The 18044-nt window shown below is 38.9% G+C and overlaps 1 protein-coding gene across 2 annotated transcripts in view; it reads left to right on the forward strand.

Annotated features, from left to right (window-relative positions):
* Positions 1-18044, forward strand: part of asic2 (acid-sensing (proton-gated) ion channel 2) — a 222208-nt gene that overhangs the window by 175127 nt on the left and 29037 nt on the right. For both annotated transcript variants that reach the window (XM_036552580.1, XM_036552579.1), the window contains exon 2: positions 16839-16989. In XM_036552580.1, coding sequence (XP_036408473.1) covers positions 16839-16989 — 151 coding nt within the window. The remainder of the gene's footprint in view (positions 1-16838; positions 16990-18044) is intronic.

Genomic DNA, 18044 nt, shown 5'->3' on the forward strand with positions numbered 1-18044 from the left:
TCATATTATTACTATTTTCTTGTATAATTTATGTAAAGAAGCTTTCATGGAGATGAAAAGCAGTGAAAGCAAACTATCTGGAGTGTCAGTCTATATATTAGACATCCAGCTGAATATATTTAACAACTTGATAATGTAAGAGACCGCCGTGGCTGTGATATCTGTACCGTTTGCATTCATATAGGCGGGTTTCAGGTTGGCTATAATTTGGATTCAAAGTTAATCCCTTACTTTGTTGAATTAATTATTTCAAGGCCAAATGAGTGGCTTGTACTTTATCTATCTTGGGGATGAGAGACTACATAGAATGATATTCATCTTTTACCAGTCTTTTCCTGAGGAGTGAAAGTCTTTGAATTATGGATGAGTTGAACTGTACTTTTATCCCTTTCACCTGGGCCTATCCTTTCTTAATAATTCAGGCCATCACAAATCAAGGTGGGATTTCTTTTGCCAAGTCATTCAGGAACGACCTTGCGTTTTCCACCTCAGCGCGTCCAATGACTCTGTGAGTCATTAATCACTAGAAAATCAAATATAAATCATTGTTCATTAAACTGGCTCTGTCCGCATTTGTAAAAGGTACACATGTTCCATACCCTTTTCCCAAAATAAACAGCATTATGCGGGGCTTTACATTAATGGTTGTCCAGTTGCCAAATTTCACTTATGAAGAAGCTGTGGTAACCATTTGGTAAGGTGTTTCCTGGCTTCCCATCTTCGTAACCAAACATACGCAAAAAAAAATTACTGTAAACTATTTTTTCCTCTTTAAATATTTTTTTCCCCTCTCATTGCTTTGCAATGGCAACCCTCCTTAACAATATTATCTCTCACTGCACAAGCTAGAATTTTCAGATTCTGAATGTTCTATCGATGTTCTTACAAGATTTGCTTGAGACATGGTCTGTAACTGTGGCCTCTGTAGCAGTCTCATTGTCACGTCGCAGCACATGTGAATGTTCAGATTATGCAAGTTCTATCCATGTTAGTCAATGATAAATTTTTCAATGTGAAGTCATACATATCTTGAAAGGCATTCACACAAAAAAGCACAATCAATGCAATACCATGCTTCCTGAAGGTACTGGATAAATTTTATAAGGGTAGCCAAAAAAAAAAAAAAAAAACTGTAGGAGGAGTTGCATAAAGGAGACCATATGGAACAAAAACTGGAAACAAAAATTTCAGGACAAACTTTAATTTGGCTTAAAAAAGTCTAGCATTTTAGTAGCTTGTAGTTACTAGGGTTGTCAGCTTTGGTCAGCTGGCTGGAATGGGATTTTCAATTTGAGACTGTCATATTGCACGAAAATGTTGCTGTTCATGGCTTTATCTACAAGTTAACTCATTTTGAGCTAGTCAGCGTGCTAGCAAGCTAACTAGCATGCCAAATAGTTCCCCAACTTGCAGGTTTCCTACATCAATACCTTGTTAGCCAGTTAGTTAGTTAGTTAGTTTTGGGGTTAGTGTACCTGAAAAGCTGTGGCAGGAGTTACATACAGATGGAATATGAAGAAGAACACGAAGAAATATTAAGAAGAGTAAACTGGGTTTTTCAAACCAACCAAAAATGAATGCCTGGTTGCCCACATTTCAATGCAAGTGTCGAGCCATGTTACATTAAGTGCCCAAGCCCTCCATTTTCATTCAATTTACATACATTTACAGGCGATAAAATGGAGGTTCCATTAAAACAACTGCTGCTGAATTTTCAGTTTACAGTTACCATCAGTGTACTTCTGATTTGTGCACTGCCTGCCAGCATGTCATTTAAAGTATATGGATCTTATCACCACGGACTTACCACATTTCTGTTGTTGACAGGAAAGCCGTCGTGCTTTCCTTTAGTTTTTTTCTTTCTCCTTTTTTCTGTCTCACATGTCCCTTCGATTTGAGCGCAATGTTCAGGTATGTCATTCTGACATGTAAGAGAGATGGACCGCTTGTATTGGTGAAAGGTCCATGTACTTGGTTCCGTGGGAATGCATGGTTTGTCTCATTCATGAGGGAAGTTGCTATGGGAAATTTAATTCTGTCTTTTTGGATGCAGTTTGAAAAGAGCATCCCATAATGATTTGAAAGTGCTGTCATCTGAGACTGTCTCTCTTTCCTGTTTAGGAGCACAATGCAATTTTATTTTATTTTTTCATTTTTTATTTTTTTGGCTTCCCAGAAAATGAAGCAACCAGGTCTACAGTCAAGAATATGATGTATGTGTGACAATTACTGAAATTGTCTTTCTTCAGGTTTTTCTGGGTGATTTTCTAGCGAATTATACTTTGTTGAATATACAATGTACAATGGAGATTTCTTTCTTTGCTGAATAATTCACAGACTGGGTGCATTCCTAATCAGGCTGCAATGTGATAGTCAAGGTAACTGAAGTTGTAACAGCAGAGCAATATTTGTCAGAAATAGATAACGGTTTATCTAATCAGCTATTTAATATCTACATTATACAAGCAAAATTAGGTGATGTTAAGATGATGTGGAACTTAAAAAATAATTTCAACTGCAAAGAGTTGCAGTCATTTTCAGAGAACTGTCTTGATAAATGAAAAATCAAGTGTGTGTATGTATGTATTTTTATAGATACAGAAACTATTTTTTTTGTTTATTTGTTTGTTTTTAAGAAGGTGGAATAGGCTAAATACACACTGAGATTTTCTTACTGAAGTTAATCCTTTAAATCCTGGTTTCAAGAATGACCTTCATAGTGTTGACTGATGGACCCTGATACCTGAGCCTTCTGCTCAGGTTTGTTATCAATTGTCCACTTTCTGTTCATTGACTATTATCTCTAAGTATTGCTCATGCAGTAACACAATTCTATAGCTTCTTCATCTACATCTATATCTCCTTATCTCCCTGTCTTTGTGTATTATATATGCCCATACATACATATTTACATACACACAGACATGTACATACATAAATACATACATATATACAAACAAACATACATAGGGCTGTCCATGTATATTAGCTGCTAACCACACATACGCTGTGTTAATTAGTGTGCACTGTCTGTAGTGTCCTGTGGAGAGTTTATAACAGCTTTCTAGCCCAGGGCCCCCTGGTGTTTGCATAAGTCTTCTGGGAGAAAAAAAGAAAAAAAGCAATGCATTCTCAACCATTTTTCATTTAGTGTTGACTCTGCTGCCAGTGCGTATAATTGAAGAGTCTGCAAGCCTTTTATGACATTTTTCAAGGGTAGTTAATTGCAAATTCATCTTAATGTCAGAATGGACAGTTTTCAAACCACTTTTTCTGCTGTCTTTAGCATAAATGAATGTGTTGTTTTAACCAAGGACAGATGTCGGATCAAAACAGCAAATGTCTCTTCACCATCGCTAGGCTGACTGAATGCACAGAGTGATAGAGATATTGTACACATGTTTTTTTCATTGCACATTATTGTAAAACAGTGCTGTTCTGCTCTACCGATAATACCATCCTCCACAACTGTGTTCTACCAAACACAATATGATAGTGTCAGAGCCATGTGAAATTGTCCTTATTTAAATTGAGTGAAAAGTAAATAATGTAAGCGGTGAGGATTTAAAAGCTGTTTTCATTGACTCTGTCAGTACTGATGCCACACAAGAGGCATTACTGCCCAGTGTTTTGTTCATTTTTTTTTTTAATGAGGACAAAATTTTAAATGAGACACCTACTGAAGCATAGTTCTGTCAGGCACGTAGCTCCCTTGTGGCATTTATAATGAAAGGATTTTAAAAGTTATTCGATAAGTTTTTTTTTTTTTTTCCCCCCACCATTACTTTTAATAGGGAATGAGTCCTGGATGGCGTAAAATGAATATTATCAAAATAAATTTAAACTTCACTTATGACTGAAACATCTATTCAGGAGGGAGCTGATGTCCTCAAATGACTCATGAAAAAAGGAGTGAGATGAGTCTCCACTTGTAATGCAGGCAGCAGCCTGTCACGCTGCCACCCCTGTGATGCAGCTTTTCAGCGGATCAGGAGTTTGTGCAGAAATTCTTGGCACTTCCCCCTGGTCGCTTTGTACAGCACCGCTGTTGATGGTCTGCCAACAGCCTCCGCTCCTATTGTGCTGTGACCTCTTTGCGGCGAATGATGGTAAAAGTGAAAGATAGGATGTAATTGAGCTTGAGGCAGGCCTGCCTTTGCTGCTGTTAACAAGATCAATCTAAATCCCTTGATTGGGCATTTGGGAGTTGTATAAAGCTCGCCCCATTCCCCAAGATCTTGCAGAGCCAGCAGCTTTCAATAAATCAAGCGCTCTGAAGGTGGCTTCTTTTATTTATCTGTGTATCTGTATGTTGTGCTTATTTCTACTCTTGCTATTTAAATGCAGCCTTGGTGAGGCTGCTGAAAGCCTAAAATGACAATTTTACATAATTCAAATTTCCACAAGATGATCTTTAACATGTAGTATCAGAGTGGAGGTGTAATTCCACGTGGGTCCCCTATAACATTCTACTTGTTCGTATATACAGAGATGAACGCGTTACCATTTACTGCTGGAACTATGTGGTGATATTTTTGATCTGTCACAGGAAAATCAGTGGATGGCAGTTTCTAGTCATCTTTTTTGAAATGTTTCAGGCAGCCACAGTGATTATTGGTTAAATCACTGGACTCACCAGTGTAAAGGTGTGGGTTTTGAGCCCCTTACGGAAAGCACACAATCTTGAGTACTGCACTCTACTTGAATAATAACATGTATTATTATTCATAAATTTGTGAAACAGCTGGCAGACATAACTCACATTAAAAGGGTGACATCTAGAGTACTTTGCAAAAGTTGTTTAATTAAAAATTATATGATTAAAAAAATGGCTTCATTGGACATTGACATTTTACAAATGCAGTGCACCACAGTTTTTAATAACACCTCCCTCATAACACTAGGTGTCCCCTTCACCATCAAACACACCTTCTGTGGACTACTCTGGACAACTTCATGGAAATGAGCTGTGGCACAATTTCTGTAGTTAATCACAGACAATTGCAATAGTAATATTTTTGATAGTTAACCAGTAAAACAAGCCTCAAAATCACAATTTTGGTGAAGAGGAGAGCTGTGTCGTCACACAAGCCAATACTAGATGCATCATGGGTTGTCAGGCGTTAAGAGTTTCTGCTTCTCTGAATGAATACATCGTGTTAAGATCTTGATTTGGTCACAGCAGGATCTTTCACATTCCCATGCTCCAGATGAAAATTTCCCTTGCCAGCCAATTATTCATGTTCACTTACACATTCTGGTCTGATATTAGGCTTTTAATCTAAACATTTTCACAAGCTGAATCAGCTGGGAAATCATAGGGCGCGTGAATCTGCAAATATGGTCTGAAAGCATTTCCATATTTTTGAGATGTGTGGATTCGTGCTAATCACTCCCTCTGGATATATGTTTGGGGATTTAGCTTCTGTTGCTGTGTTGCCCTTAAATATGATGTAAAAAAATACTTTTGGTTGGATTTAGTGTACTAAAAATACTTTCGGATGGATTTAGTGTAAGGTAACAACCCATTATTTCACAAATTGCAAAGCTGATGAGATGAAGCATGGCAATACATAGGTATGGGTTTCATGGTGATTAACAACTCAATCTGATAAAAATGTCAATGGATATGCAAGACTGCATATGCGTTGTCACCGTACTTAGATTTCTGCATAATAATGTGCAAGAGAGTGAAGATATCTGGGATTAAAATTAGACTTTTGACAGTGGCTGGTTGGGCTAGTAAATTAATATTTCAACCCTTCCATTGCAGAATTTTGAGACAAATGAAACTGAAAGTAAATCATTTGTGTGCCATTTGTTATATTTTTGTTATAATTACAATAATAATTACAAAAATTACATCACAAAGAAAATAACTATGTAAAAATAATGGTTTGCAAAAAACTATGTGCAAACAAGTGTCTTCTGGCTTGCACACAGAAAGCAGGTGGTCATCCATTATATACTGTCAGATGGACTAATTGTACAGACTTGTATATCCCCTCAGCATTCGCCTCAGTGTTCCCCTGCCTATGCCAACTACCCAAATATTTTTACAGGATTTAGGGTATGTTTGAAGTCTTATGAGAAAATGTGTGTATTTATTTCTCTAAACAATGGCAGTTCATAAGTGAGGAAATATGAATTGTGCAAAGTTGGCATTGACAGTGATATTAAAGTATTGCTGTTTCTTGGTGATTTCACACATTTCCAGCATTTGTGCAATACCTTATCTGTTTGATAAGCCCCTTAACTGTGTTGAAAATACAGTTTTGTATTTTTCTGAGCATGTTTTGAAGCTTTGAGTATGATTTCAAATCGCAGGTTTTCCCTGTAATCCATGATGTGAAAAGATAAATGTCTATTTACATGTTCTTTCTCAACATAAACTGGATACCAATTAGGGCACGTTTCTAATGCAAAACAAATTTCAGTAGGGAAACACACTACAGTAATTAAACACAGACGCTAATTACACTACTTTTCGAATGGGGCAGATTCCTACGGGGGAATACACTGCAGATTAACAACATAAAACCACAGAAGTTAAAATGTGTTTAACTTTGGCGACAGCGGGAAAAACCCTGCCTTGCGCTTGTGACATCTGTTTCTCCCCCAAAGCCGCTGCCACCATCTTTCTTTGGAAATAGGCATTTTTGTCAATTTTTTCTGAGCCTTACATTACAGACAGTGCTGAGACATCATACTGGAGCAGGAAGTGGAAGGCTTTTGTCACTAGTGAATCAATTTTTCCTCTAATGTTAGGTGACTAGACAACTTTGGGTCCTAATTCCAAACTGCAATGGGCCATGCCTGCTGGGTCTGCCTCCTAATCATAATTGCTAAGGTTGACTTTTATTTATTCATGCTACTGTAAAGGCGTAAATCTACAGTTATCTTACAAGGTCTTTATATATAGTTATCTCACAAATACCTTGCATGCTGTAATGATTTAATATGGCAGGGAGGCAGTCTGGGAATCCACATCACATGAAGAAAACCCCACTTTCTTGTTCTGACTTTATTTATGAAGCTGACAGAAATCTCCCTCGTTTGATGTTCTAGTAGCCCACAAATTTTACTCACCTGTGCCAGGGAAAGATCTGCCTTGGGCAGGGAGATGAATGTAATTTCTTTCCCTGGAGACCCCCCCCCCCCCCCCCCCCCCAACATCATTTTGTTCAATTTGACAGGCTTTAATGTGTGTTTTCCTTGGCTGCATTGCAAAGCCTTTCGACTAAATTGTCCAACTTATCTCCATTGAAACGGATTCACTTCTCAGTGTCCCTAGCAGATGTTACCCAGGGTTTTAAAGCTTAGATCTCCCATATACTATATTACTTCCGCTGACTCCAGCACAGATAATACACATCCAATTAATAATGGCAATAAATGAACCGAAACACAGCTGCAGCCGAAAAGGACTTCTGAGCACTGGTAGCCATAACCTCATTAAGTATCAGTGTCAGCAAATATTATTTCATCTTAGCTGTGTTATTTCAGGGTTGGGTACTCTCAGTGGAGACAGTGTTCAAACTTAGTTAAAGATCTATTCTTATCTCTGCGTTTGTTAAGGGAACTGGAGTGTCAGAGAAGAATGGTGGCCTGTGGGTGTATTTTGCGTGTAGGGAAGATGTCCCTCGAAGGGTGGAGAACTCTGATTCACAAAGGGGTGATCAATTATTCAAAAAGCAGATTGGCTGGGATTTGGTAAAAACTGAGACTGAAGGTCAGGACAGTACATAGAAAAAACAGCCACAAGAAGAATGATTTCTGATTGTATTTTGGCTATTTGTGGAAGAGCAAGGGATTGCAAGAAGGCTCACAATGTGATCCCTTGCATCTAGGGAGCATTCAAGTGCATTAAAGTGGAAGCATGGCTCTTTTAACACAGCGGGCCTTGCACTAACAAGGGACTGCTCTCTGATAATGGAGACTGGGACCTTGCTGTAAGGCTGTGGACTGAATGCTGATTCCAGGCCGCCCCGTCCGCACATCCCCTTAACTGAGGATCATTATCTCCGGGGTGTTGCGCACATTTCCGACAGCACCTATAGGCTGGGACAAAGGGGTAGACTATCTGCTTGTTCCCTCGATTAGGATCTGGCGCGGCCCTCTCATTACTCGTCCCCATCAGTTCTGCTTAAAGGAACCTGACAGGTGGGAATTGGGTCATCTGAATGAACGGCGAGACAGTAATGAGCTTGAATGTCTCTACAGTGATTGATGAGCTGAAATCAGGCCCGAGAGTGACGTGCACTGCACCTGCGATGTGACGTTTCCTTCATGCACCAGTCGCAGAATGCGGTTACGCCTTAGACTTAGGCCAGTATTGACACTTTTGCATTGTAATGGTCTCTCAAAAGCTGACTGTGATACATGGTTCACTGAACTTTCTCTCGCAAAATCTGTCAAGTTGTCTTCATGGGAAGTGCAATTCAGCCAGAGCAAATAAGAGTAAAGACTGTAATGCACCATTGTGTAACAAAAAGTAATCCTCTCCCACTTTCCTCACCGTCGAAAGCATTCGAGAAACGGCTTTACGCCTCCAATGCAACAAATATAAAAATATTTAATGAAACCCCCAATTCATACAAAGATGACGCGTGCAGATTTTGCACACCAAACTCACAGGGACTAGACACAGCCCTGGAAGTGCCCAGCACTCTGTGACATTCAGGCTCCTACATTCTAGTCCTCTGTGATGACAGATCTGTAAATGTGCAAAGTGCCTTTCTCTTTCGATTCGCTGTTCCCAGAGTGCAGTAGTGTTTTGTGTTTGCTGCCTCTGTTCTCCACCCGGGCTTCAAAGGAGCCCCGAAGGAAATGGATCAGCAAGCTGCAGCCTATTGGCAGGCAATAAGCGATGAGCTCCCTCTGTAGCAGAGCTGTAGGCAACACTGCAGCTCCTCCTGTCGAAATGCCATTAAGCTAAGGCTGCACCTCTGCGCAGACAACGGCAGAGGACCTGAAGCTGCTTCAGACTGCGTCATCAATGCCGCTTTTACTTCACACCACACACATAGCTGTTGCATTTCCAGGCCTGTTTTAGGAGGGTAGACAAACATTGTAAAATAAGCTTTTGGGATTCTTTACCTCCAAGCACGACCCAGTGAACGATGGTTCACTGTCAGCAGCAACAGTTCCGCCACAGCTTACCTCGCAACGGCAGCAGTTTCCCCCCCTGTCTGAAGTGTAAAATAAATAAAGCGTTCTTTGCTGGGACTGCAGATTTCATTCGGTCTCAGATAAAAAGATAAGATAGCAGGGTCTGCCGTGCCGGGTCTGAGTGCGTAATTATCTGGTGGGACCCAGTTCAGACGTGAGAGAGAGAGCGGGCAGAATGCTTGCTTCAAAAAGCAGTGTGAGTTTCTATTAGATTACGCACCACCACCTCGTGCCAGGTACGCTCAGGCTGTCGCCTTTTAAATTATTCATCGTCACGCAAATCGCGCTCAAACTGCTGGGCTGCAGAAAAGTGCACACCCTGCAGCTGGAAGCATTTCATAACGCCCCCCCCCCTTTTCCGTTCTTATTCTGGCTCTGCTGTGTTCCTCTGAACCAGCTGAATTTGCCGCAATGGAAATTCATTTTGGAAATAATACCGCATCACAATAGGACACCCCATGCAAATTTCACGCAATGTAAAAACTCAGGTTTATGTATGAAAATTGATCGACTGGTTGACTGGCTGTCATTGCTTAAGAATTCACTTTGCACAGTTTCCGTTTTCAACACCTCAGCAAAATGGGTTGGTGGAGATAAGTGGCTTATTACCTGTTAAATGTGACATGCATATGGAATACAGAAACACAGGCTTAAATATTAAATATTAAATGTTATATGGTGATAATGAACCCATCCTCTTTCAGTATGTTTATGGAGCAGCTTTAAATCATAGCACACCTTTCTCAGCTGTGTTTCTCGTGTGACAGATGGGAATCCTGCCGTTCAGCAAAATTGCAGACACCAAAACTGCACAAGTGAGGCCTTGGGCTGAAGATGGTCTCTGCGGACAGGCATGCCACTCACTGAAATAAAATGGCCGGAACAGTTCCACTCATTAAAATCAACAGTTGTTTGAAATTATTTTCCACATTTGTGTGCATAAAGGACTGCAGTAGTAAAGACCAAAAGTAGCAAGACAGGTTTTTCAATTATACTGTTACTTGCTACAATAATCTGGAAGATCGCCAGTTTCATAAATTTGTGAGTAGATCTACTCAGGATATCCATATCAGATAGGATAGTCTTGCTGCAAATCCAACAGCATACTCGACAAATCTTGGCACAAGTAAGCATTTCATTATAGCTGCTCTTATAACCTCTCATCAACTGACAGGGCAAGCAACCCTTGTTGAAGTAAAGGTGTTCAGATGTGGGAATCATTATTCCTGTCTGGCATCTCTTGTATTGAACAGATGAAAAAGACCTAATGGTTGATTGAGAGATGTATCAATGTTTTTTTGGAGGTCACCTTCATTACAAGATACTGAGCTGCGTGTGAACAGGGACTTGCCTTTGAATGCGCTTTTTGTCAACAGGTAAACTGTAATTATATCACAATGAAAGACAATCAGCCCACAGAACCAAGTAAGATTTGTGTGATTGCTTTAGGAAATGTGCAATCAAGTTAGAGCTGTCTGAATTGTAAAGGAGCTTTTGTTACAGGGGAAAAAATCGAAACCTTCGCAGATTTGCCAGGATGCTTTTGGGGGGGGGGGGGGGGGGGGTGGGGGTATACAGCAAGAACTTCAGGTTGTGATGAAAAAGCAAATTATAGAAAGGAAAGGAGAACAGGAGAAGACAAAAGACCCAATATGGATTTCCAGTATTTTTTTTGGGGGGGGGGTGTTGGTGAGAAAGTGAACAATTGCAATGGCTGGTGACACTACACTTTCAGTTTTATCCCTTCTCTCAGAGCAAAAGCGGCATGGAAAGCGAGGGAAAGAGACAAGGCTGTTCTGATACACTCTGCTCTTCAGGGGCCTTTCATGTTGCAAACAGAACAACGCACAGACAGAGAGAGAGAGAGATAAGCAGACGGGGGAGGCAGAATAAAGAAATGATAGCAACTCTGTCTCTGAAAGATAATTCGATGGTCCATTGGCACAGAGCTCCAAGCCACTCGGCAAGCAATGATAAAAAAGAGCTTTAGTCAAAAACAAACAAAATAAATATCAAAACCCAAACTCCATAAAGCAGGTAAAGCCCTTGATCCACTGCTCCTTGCTTACTTTTGGACCAAAACAAAAAGATGCAGAAAGGGCTTGGGAGAGACTGTTCTCATGCAAATCTGTTTCTCTAATCTCTGCTACAATGAGTTAACATTATTAAAGAAAAAAATCAAATATGAAAGGAGACAGAGATTAGATACTGTGGGTAAGTATTCAAGGCAAAATGCATTTGGTAGAAGAAATCATTCTTTTGATTGATTTTTTTTTTTTTTTGAATTTTCAAAGGCTGTTCTGCTATCAGAAAATCCTCTGACGGTTTATGCTGACCCAATTACAGTGTTTGTCGAGGAAAGAACTTGAAAAGATCACCACATTGGACTATTTTATAAATTAAAACAATCACTTCAGTGGATGATTAACAAATCACAAATAGAGCAAATACCCAGCACGCACCACCCCCCTAGATTCCTGGACACTTTGTTTTACTCAGATGACTAATTATCAGTAAATTCACCTTTTTATTAGAATGCAACATCTCCATCAACAAAAACCCAAAAGGTCTCATTAATAACAGCGCCTGGTGTGTCACTCTGTTGCATGTAGCGTGACATTGAAGATGGATCTTATTTTATCTGGCACCATGTTTTCAGGTTTCATGCAGGTCTGATGAATACAAACGAGCATTGTCTGTTGCGCCTAATTACCTCCATTTCCTTTGTTTTGTGCTTCTCTAATTGTTCATATCATTACTAATCACTAACCAAAAGATAACAAGGGTGACTTTTTGACGGGCAAAACCCATAGCTAGAATATGTAATGCTTCAGATGAAGGTAAAGCTTGCATTTGGATTTGCATCTGTAGTGCTGCACACCTGAAGTATATTAATCTCAATCTCTCTATCAATCTCAAAATTATTACAATTAATTTAATACCATGTGCAAAAGGTAAAACTGTGGATGATTCCTGGATTTCTTGTACATTTTTGAAAACAACTGACTAATTGCTGCTTCAAACTGTTCCATGTCAAAGTGTAGCCATGTCATGGAACCATGCTAGGAGGGCAGGGTAAATACAAATTTATTATAAATTTAAGATTGCAAATGCAATGTAACATTTAGTATAAGCCTTTGACACCACCTTCCAGGGTGCCCTCAGCCCAGGGATGAAACGCACTGACACCTGCAGCTGCCACTCCGTGCTGGGGTAGAGGAGACTGCATTGTAATCACTGAAAGCATAATGATCTTCACTACTAAGTGGACGCGATTAAATAGGCTCCCATATGTACGCATTGGAAGATCAGTCAATAATAATTTCAGTGCGTTGCTTGATATGGCTGATAGTAGAGGCAATCAGCTGAAAGTGATGATGCTTACTGGTGCCTAGCAACCACGGGACCCTGTCTAAACTAGCTGCAGTCCATTTTGGCATGGCAATTAAACATCAAAGACACGGTACATCACATCTGAGTGTAATAGCCTGTGGCTAGTTAATTAAAAGAAAATCAATAAGGTAATACTTCTATATTGACATGTGGATCACATGTGCAAAATTAAAAATAAATCTCACAGATCACATAGTGAAAGAACACACATCATTGTTATTTCTGGTAATGTGAAGCACAACTGCCAGTATTAGAGTTACGCTAATAGTGTTCAATTTGACCATCATAAATGTTTACACTGTCTGAATCTTTACAATGTTTAAGGTAAAGTTTTGATAGCGTTGTTTTAATGACACAGAAACATTTACATTGACACTATATGTTGTTATCAACTATAAAATAAGCACTAATGTGATGTCCTACTGGCTTTCAAGCTGAACGTGTAGCTACACCATTGTGGTTTCCAAACATACAGTTTGGATAATCAAAAATCTAGCCAAAACCTAGACTTCTCATCAGACTGTTTTTCCAGTCTTCAGCTTCGCTGGCAATTAAAATTCTGTGACTCTGCCATATTATAATGAATAGAAAATGCATCATTAAAGGCAGAAAGAAGCAACCTGCCCTGTCTTTATTTGTTTTCATCTTAAGGCCTATGATAAATATTTCTGAAATAATAATAATTTCAGGAAACAACAGCTGCGAAATCACATTTGTTTTTCCGGCTTTACTCTTTTCTAGGGATCCTATTCTGTGCATTTGTAACTGGAAGGCACACATTTATTCGATGAGATTGTGATTAAGCTCGTGCTTTCCAGTTTGTTTGTTTGCACAAATCTTTAACCAGATTATTTATTCAGGGGTTCTTCTGCATCTGAGGCAGGATGCAAGCTAAGAAAAACAATATGAGATTTCTTATTTCACAGGGAGGTAAAAAAGCAGCAAATGCATCTAAGGCAAGTAAGTGTTTTCTATTTAAAATGTTTATGATTTATGTTTTATGACTAAGAAATTGTGTATGCCCACACAATACAAATATTATTCCGCCTTCCATTTTATAATGGGGGGTGGGGGGGCAGCTGGAAGAGCTGTTTGAGCATCAAGCAGAAGAAAGTCATTATAAAAGTATTCTCCTAAAACACTACTTTGCCATTCTGTTGGGTGGGAGACAAACTTAAACAAAACATCCATTCTAGCAGGACAATCAAGAAGTTATCGTTTATTTCCTTAATTGTGCTAGGAACCTCTTCTTAAATGTCTTTGGACCATGCGATGAACATTTTTGTTTACTTTATGAGATGATCCACGCTTGTTTAATTAAGTAGTCACTTGTAGCTTTAAGTTACAAGTTACAAATCCACCTGCTGTGGGTTATTGCATAGAAATTTTTCCCAGCATTTGGCAATAATTACGTGGAGCAGTGGTACAGGAAACTGATATTTAGAGTAAAAATCAATTATATTCACCAGTTTGTGGGTATTTTGTGCAAGCTGTAATTTGCTGGAGTCTCAATATTAAAATATTGTCATTGCATGTCTTCGTGGGAAATTCTAATCAGTGTATTGTACATTACCATCAACTAGGCATGGACTTGATTTGTAGTGCTGTGTCTAATAATAATAGCTTTTAGCCTCAAGTGAAAACGCTTTCTTATAACTGAACCACATTTTTCTGTTCATATATCTCTATAGCTCAGCTGTAGATACCATGTTTAAGAACCATGCTTATGGTTAAATCATGACACTACCTGTAACTGAATTATAATTAAAATATTATGCTCAGGGTTTATATTGGATGGGAAAGAATGTCATTATATTACCTTGGATAGTATTGCAGAATAATTGTTTGTAGAAAGTCTCTGGATTTTATTTATTTTTTCTTTGTCTTTTTTGATTGCAGTAGTGATAAGTGAGTGGTTTAAAAGAAATGTGTTGTAGAGGACATTACACCAAATTCAGCATCAAATGTCAGGCCAATTGTTTTAAGCATGGCGTCCATAATTCCAGCCAGGTGTGTGCATCCGTTGGTCACAACCTACCAATGCATTATAAAGAGGACATGTTCATTTACGACAGAATCAAAAGAGACAGAAGGTGGGCCATTGCTTGCTAAGCTATCTTCACAGTTGAATTTCCAAGGAAGGGTCCAGTATTTAGTGATATTGGTATTTTCTTTACATTTGCAATAACCAGCTGCCGGAGGAAGTAAAATACTACCCATGGCCTTACTGCAGAAACTTCTTTTTAGTCCTATGTAAATATCAAGAGAAAAATCACATAAATTACCTTTCTTCAATTGTGTAATAAGGGGTCCACTGAATGTGAACAAGTTATACATGCAATCACTCACTATAGCAACAAAAAGAAAAAGAAATGGTATAATTATTTTTTGAGTGTAAAGTAACATTTCACATGACTTAAAAAAGCTCTGGACAAAAAATGAACCATTCAATCATTTTCTGTTTTGTCAATATGATAACAACACTTTTATCCATACATATGAAATCATTATATTCAAAAAAGTAGTGCTCAAGTCTTAATATTTTTTCTTACTATAGGAGCCCTGAGGGTTAAAGGTCTATTTTCAGTATATATCCATTTATTTATTCATTCATTCAATTTAAACCTTTTTTACATACAAATGTTATTTTTGTAGTTCTTTTTTTCTGTGAAAATGAAAGTCTCCAGTTCTTTTTCCAGGTAAAGGAAATAAGAATAAGAAGTAAATAAGAAGATTAATGAGTTAACACTGCCAAGATTTTTGGGATCTGGTTGCACTGCAGTTTTACAGACTCAACCTTTTCTTTGAGCCAAATATACTTCACACAGTATAAGTGCTATAAAGCTTATAAAGGGTTTTTTACTCTGATGATGTGAAAGCACATATATAAGCTGTGAAAGCACTCATGGCGTGATGCATGTTCACCCAACCAGACTTCACTGTAATAGCAAGGTAGGAAAAGACAAAGTCTTTGAAAGCTCCATTAGACCTAGTGATAGGTTTGTCTTTGCCATAGCCTCCTGTGCAAAAGCAAGCCTGGTAAATGAACGAAAAGCATGAAGTGCATAATTCAATTTAGGTAGTCTCTGTAATAACATTTAAGGTCAACATTTGCCCTGTATTGATTTATACATTCTTCGGGCACCCTGGAATATTACATTGCTGTCTCAGATGAAAAACTCAAAACTCATTCTGCCTCCAAACAACAACAAATCTCATCATTCCACCGTTCCAGATGGAATCACTGAATACATTTTGAAATATTTGAAAATAAATTGCGCATCGTCCAAGAATGGCTGTCTGCATCAGCCTGTCAAGTCCACACACCAAAATCAACATTTTGCTTAAGACAAAAGCATGCCAAAGAAAAGCAATCAACAGAGTGGCAATTAACAAAGTAAACTGATTTATTCCAGAAACCATCACCTAAGTACATCTAACCACGTGTCACAAACGATCACCTATCATATCTGGAGTACCTCTGCCGTATTGTCCTCTGTAATGGGCAGCAGGACAGCGTAGTGGAAAGGAGTGTAGCCTTAAGGTTGTTGGTTTGATTCCCATTCCATAGGACATTGCTGTTGCTGTTGTTGCTAAGATTCTTAACCCAAATGGCCCCAGTAAATATCCAGCTGTGTAAATGGATAACATAACTGTAAGTTACATAAGTTTCTTTGGATAAGAGCAATTGCTGCAGAAGCTTAATGTAATATGTTATATTTCTCACATATCCCATGACAGAAATAAAAATCAGTTGAGTGTCTTACAATGTATTTGTGTATACAGTCTGATTGCAAGTTAATACAAGATCTTTTTGTGACAATATTTAAGTGTTTCATCGATTTACCTTATTACATGAAACTCCAAACACATAAACATATTGCCATTGTAAATGAAAGTTTAGCTTTGTCTGTCATATGTGTAATAACCGTAATAAGCAGCCAGTAATGCTTGTGTATAAGTGATGTAAACAGTAACCAAATATATGTGGTGGAATGAAAGTGAGTGAATATGTGATATAGACTGAAACAGTTTAAGCTTTTGCTGAATGAAGTGAGATGTGGACAGGAATATAGGATTCCTACATTTTGATGTGTGGATTGATATGGTTTTACTTCCTAGGACTATACTCAATACACTTTAGTGTACCCTGCATGTTCCTACAGATAGAATCTCAGAATATCATGCTGTTTGAAGGGAATCATAGGAAAGAGGTTGTGAACTCTGCAGTAACAGCCCTGATTAACCCTGGTTCCTGTCTCCTCCTACTCCAGGTGTTCACCAGGTATGGGAAGTGCTACATGTTCAACGCAGCAGAGGAGGGGAAGACGCTCCGCACCACGGTGAAGGGGGGCACCGGGAACGGCCTGGAGATCATGCTGGACATTCAGCAGGATGAGTACCTGCCCGTGTGGGGCGAGACAGGTAGGCTCTGTCACCGTGTGAGATGAACACAACTGTGTTTAGGGCAAGGCAGTTAACCGCCATCAGCACCGCTGCCAGCATTGACTAAGTCATAGCCCAGTCAGCTCCAGACATTAAATCTGTAGGGAGTTGGCTACAAAGCCCTGGCTTTTGTGATTTGCAGGCTTCACATGCATACAAAATCTAAAGTTTAAAAATCAAGACAATACCGTGTCAAAATTCAGACACTGACATTAGTACTGTGAATGGATACATTTTCTCCTCCTCACATTTGTGCAAATGGTTTCACATAATGAACATTTTTTGTGCATACCTTCATGCTTCACAGTGTGTGTTGAGACTGTGTTTGTTTAGGCAAAAACATTGCTTAGAGAAAAACAGACAAAAGCTGTCTCCAAAATGATACTCTCACAACTCTAACAGAGCCACATTAATAGTAGGTTATGTTCCATCAGCTGAAGTCTAAGGCAAATATCAGCCTGTGAAATCACAGTGTACATAGCATATATTATTTCATTGCTCGACAAATGAAAGACAAATTTCCCAGGCAAATGTGCTATATGGAGTTTTTTGATTAATTTCAACCCAGCCTTGGTATCCAGAATAAGGATCATACCTGGTCATGAACAAGGTTGATGACCCATGGGGACATCACAGAAAAGAAAATCACATAAAGAAAATTGGACAGAAAAAGGTGGAGACTGAGCAGGAAATAGTTGATGGGAACAGCTGATGTGAGAGTGTACATGGCCTTTTTATACATGTAGAGAAAAGAGGCTTGACAGGTTAAGGTGAATGCATAATGTGAACGTGTTATCTCAAATTTTTCCTCCAGAATTTTAATTTCGGAGTTTAATTGCAAATTGCATTTGGTACATTTCAGCATGGGTTTGCGGTCTGGGTAAGGGATCCCACCTGGCCCCAAGGATGAGGTTGTTGACCCCCAAAAAACTAGTAATAAAGTAACTATGAAGTAATTACTGCTAAAAACCTGCCTGACATTAGTTTGAAGAAGCAGTACTTAACAGTGATATAGGGCTGTGCGATATGACAAT

The sequence above is a fragment of the Megalops cyprinoides genome, chromosome 19, assembly GCF_013368585.1.
Source record: "Megalops cyprinoides isolate fMegCyp1 chromosome 19, fMegCyp1.pri, whole genome shotgun sequence".
NCBI classification, from domain to species: Eukaryota; Metazoa; Chordata; class Actinopteri; order Elopiformes; family Megalopidae; genus Megalops; species Megalops cyprinoides.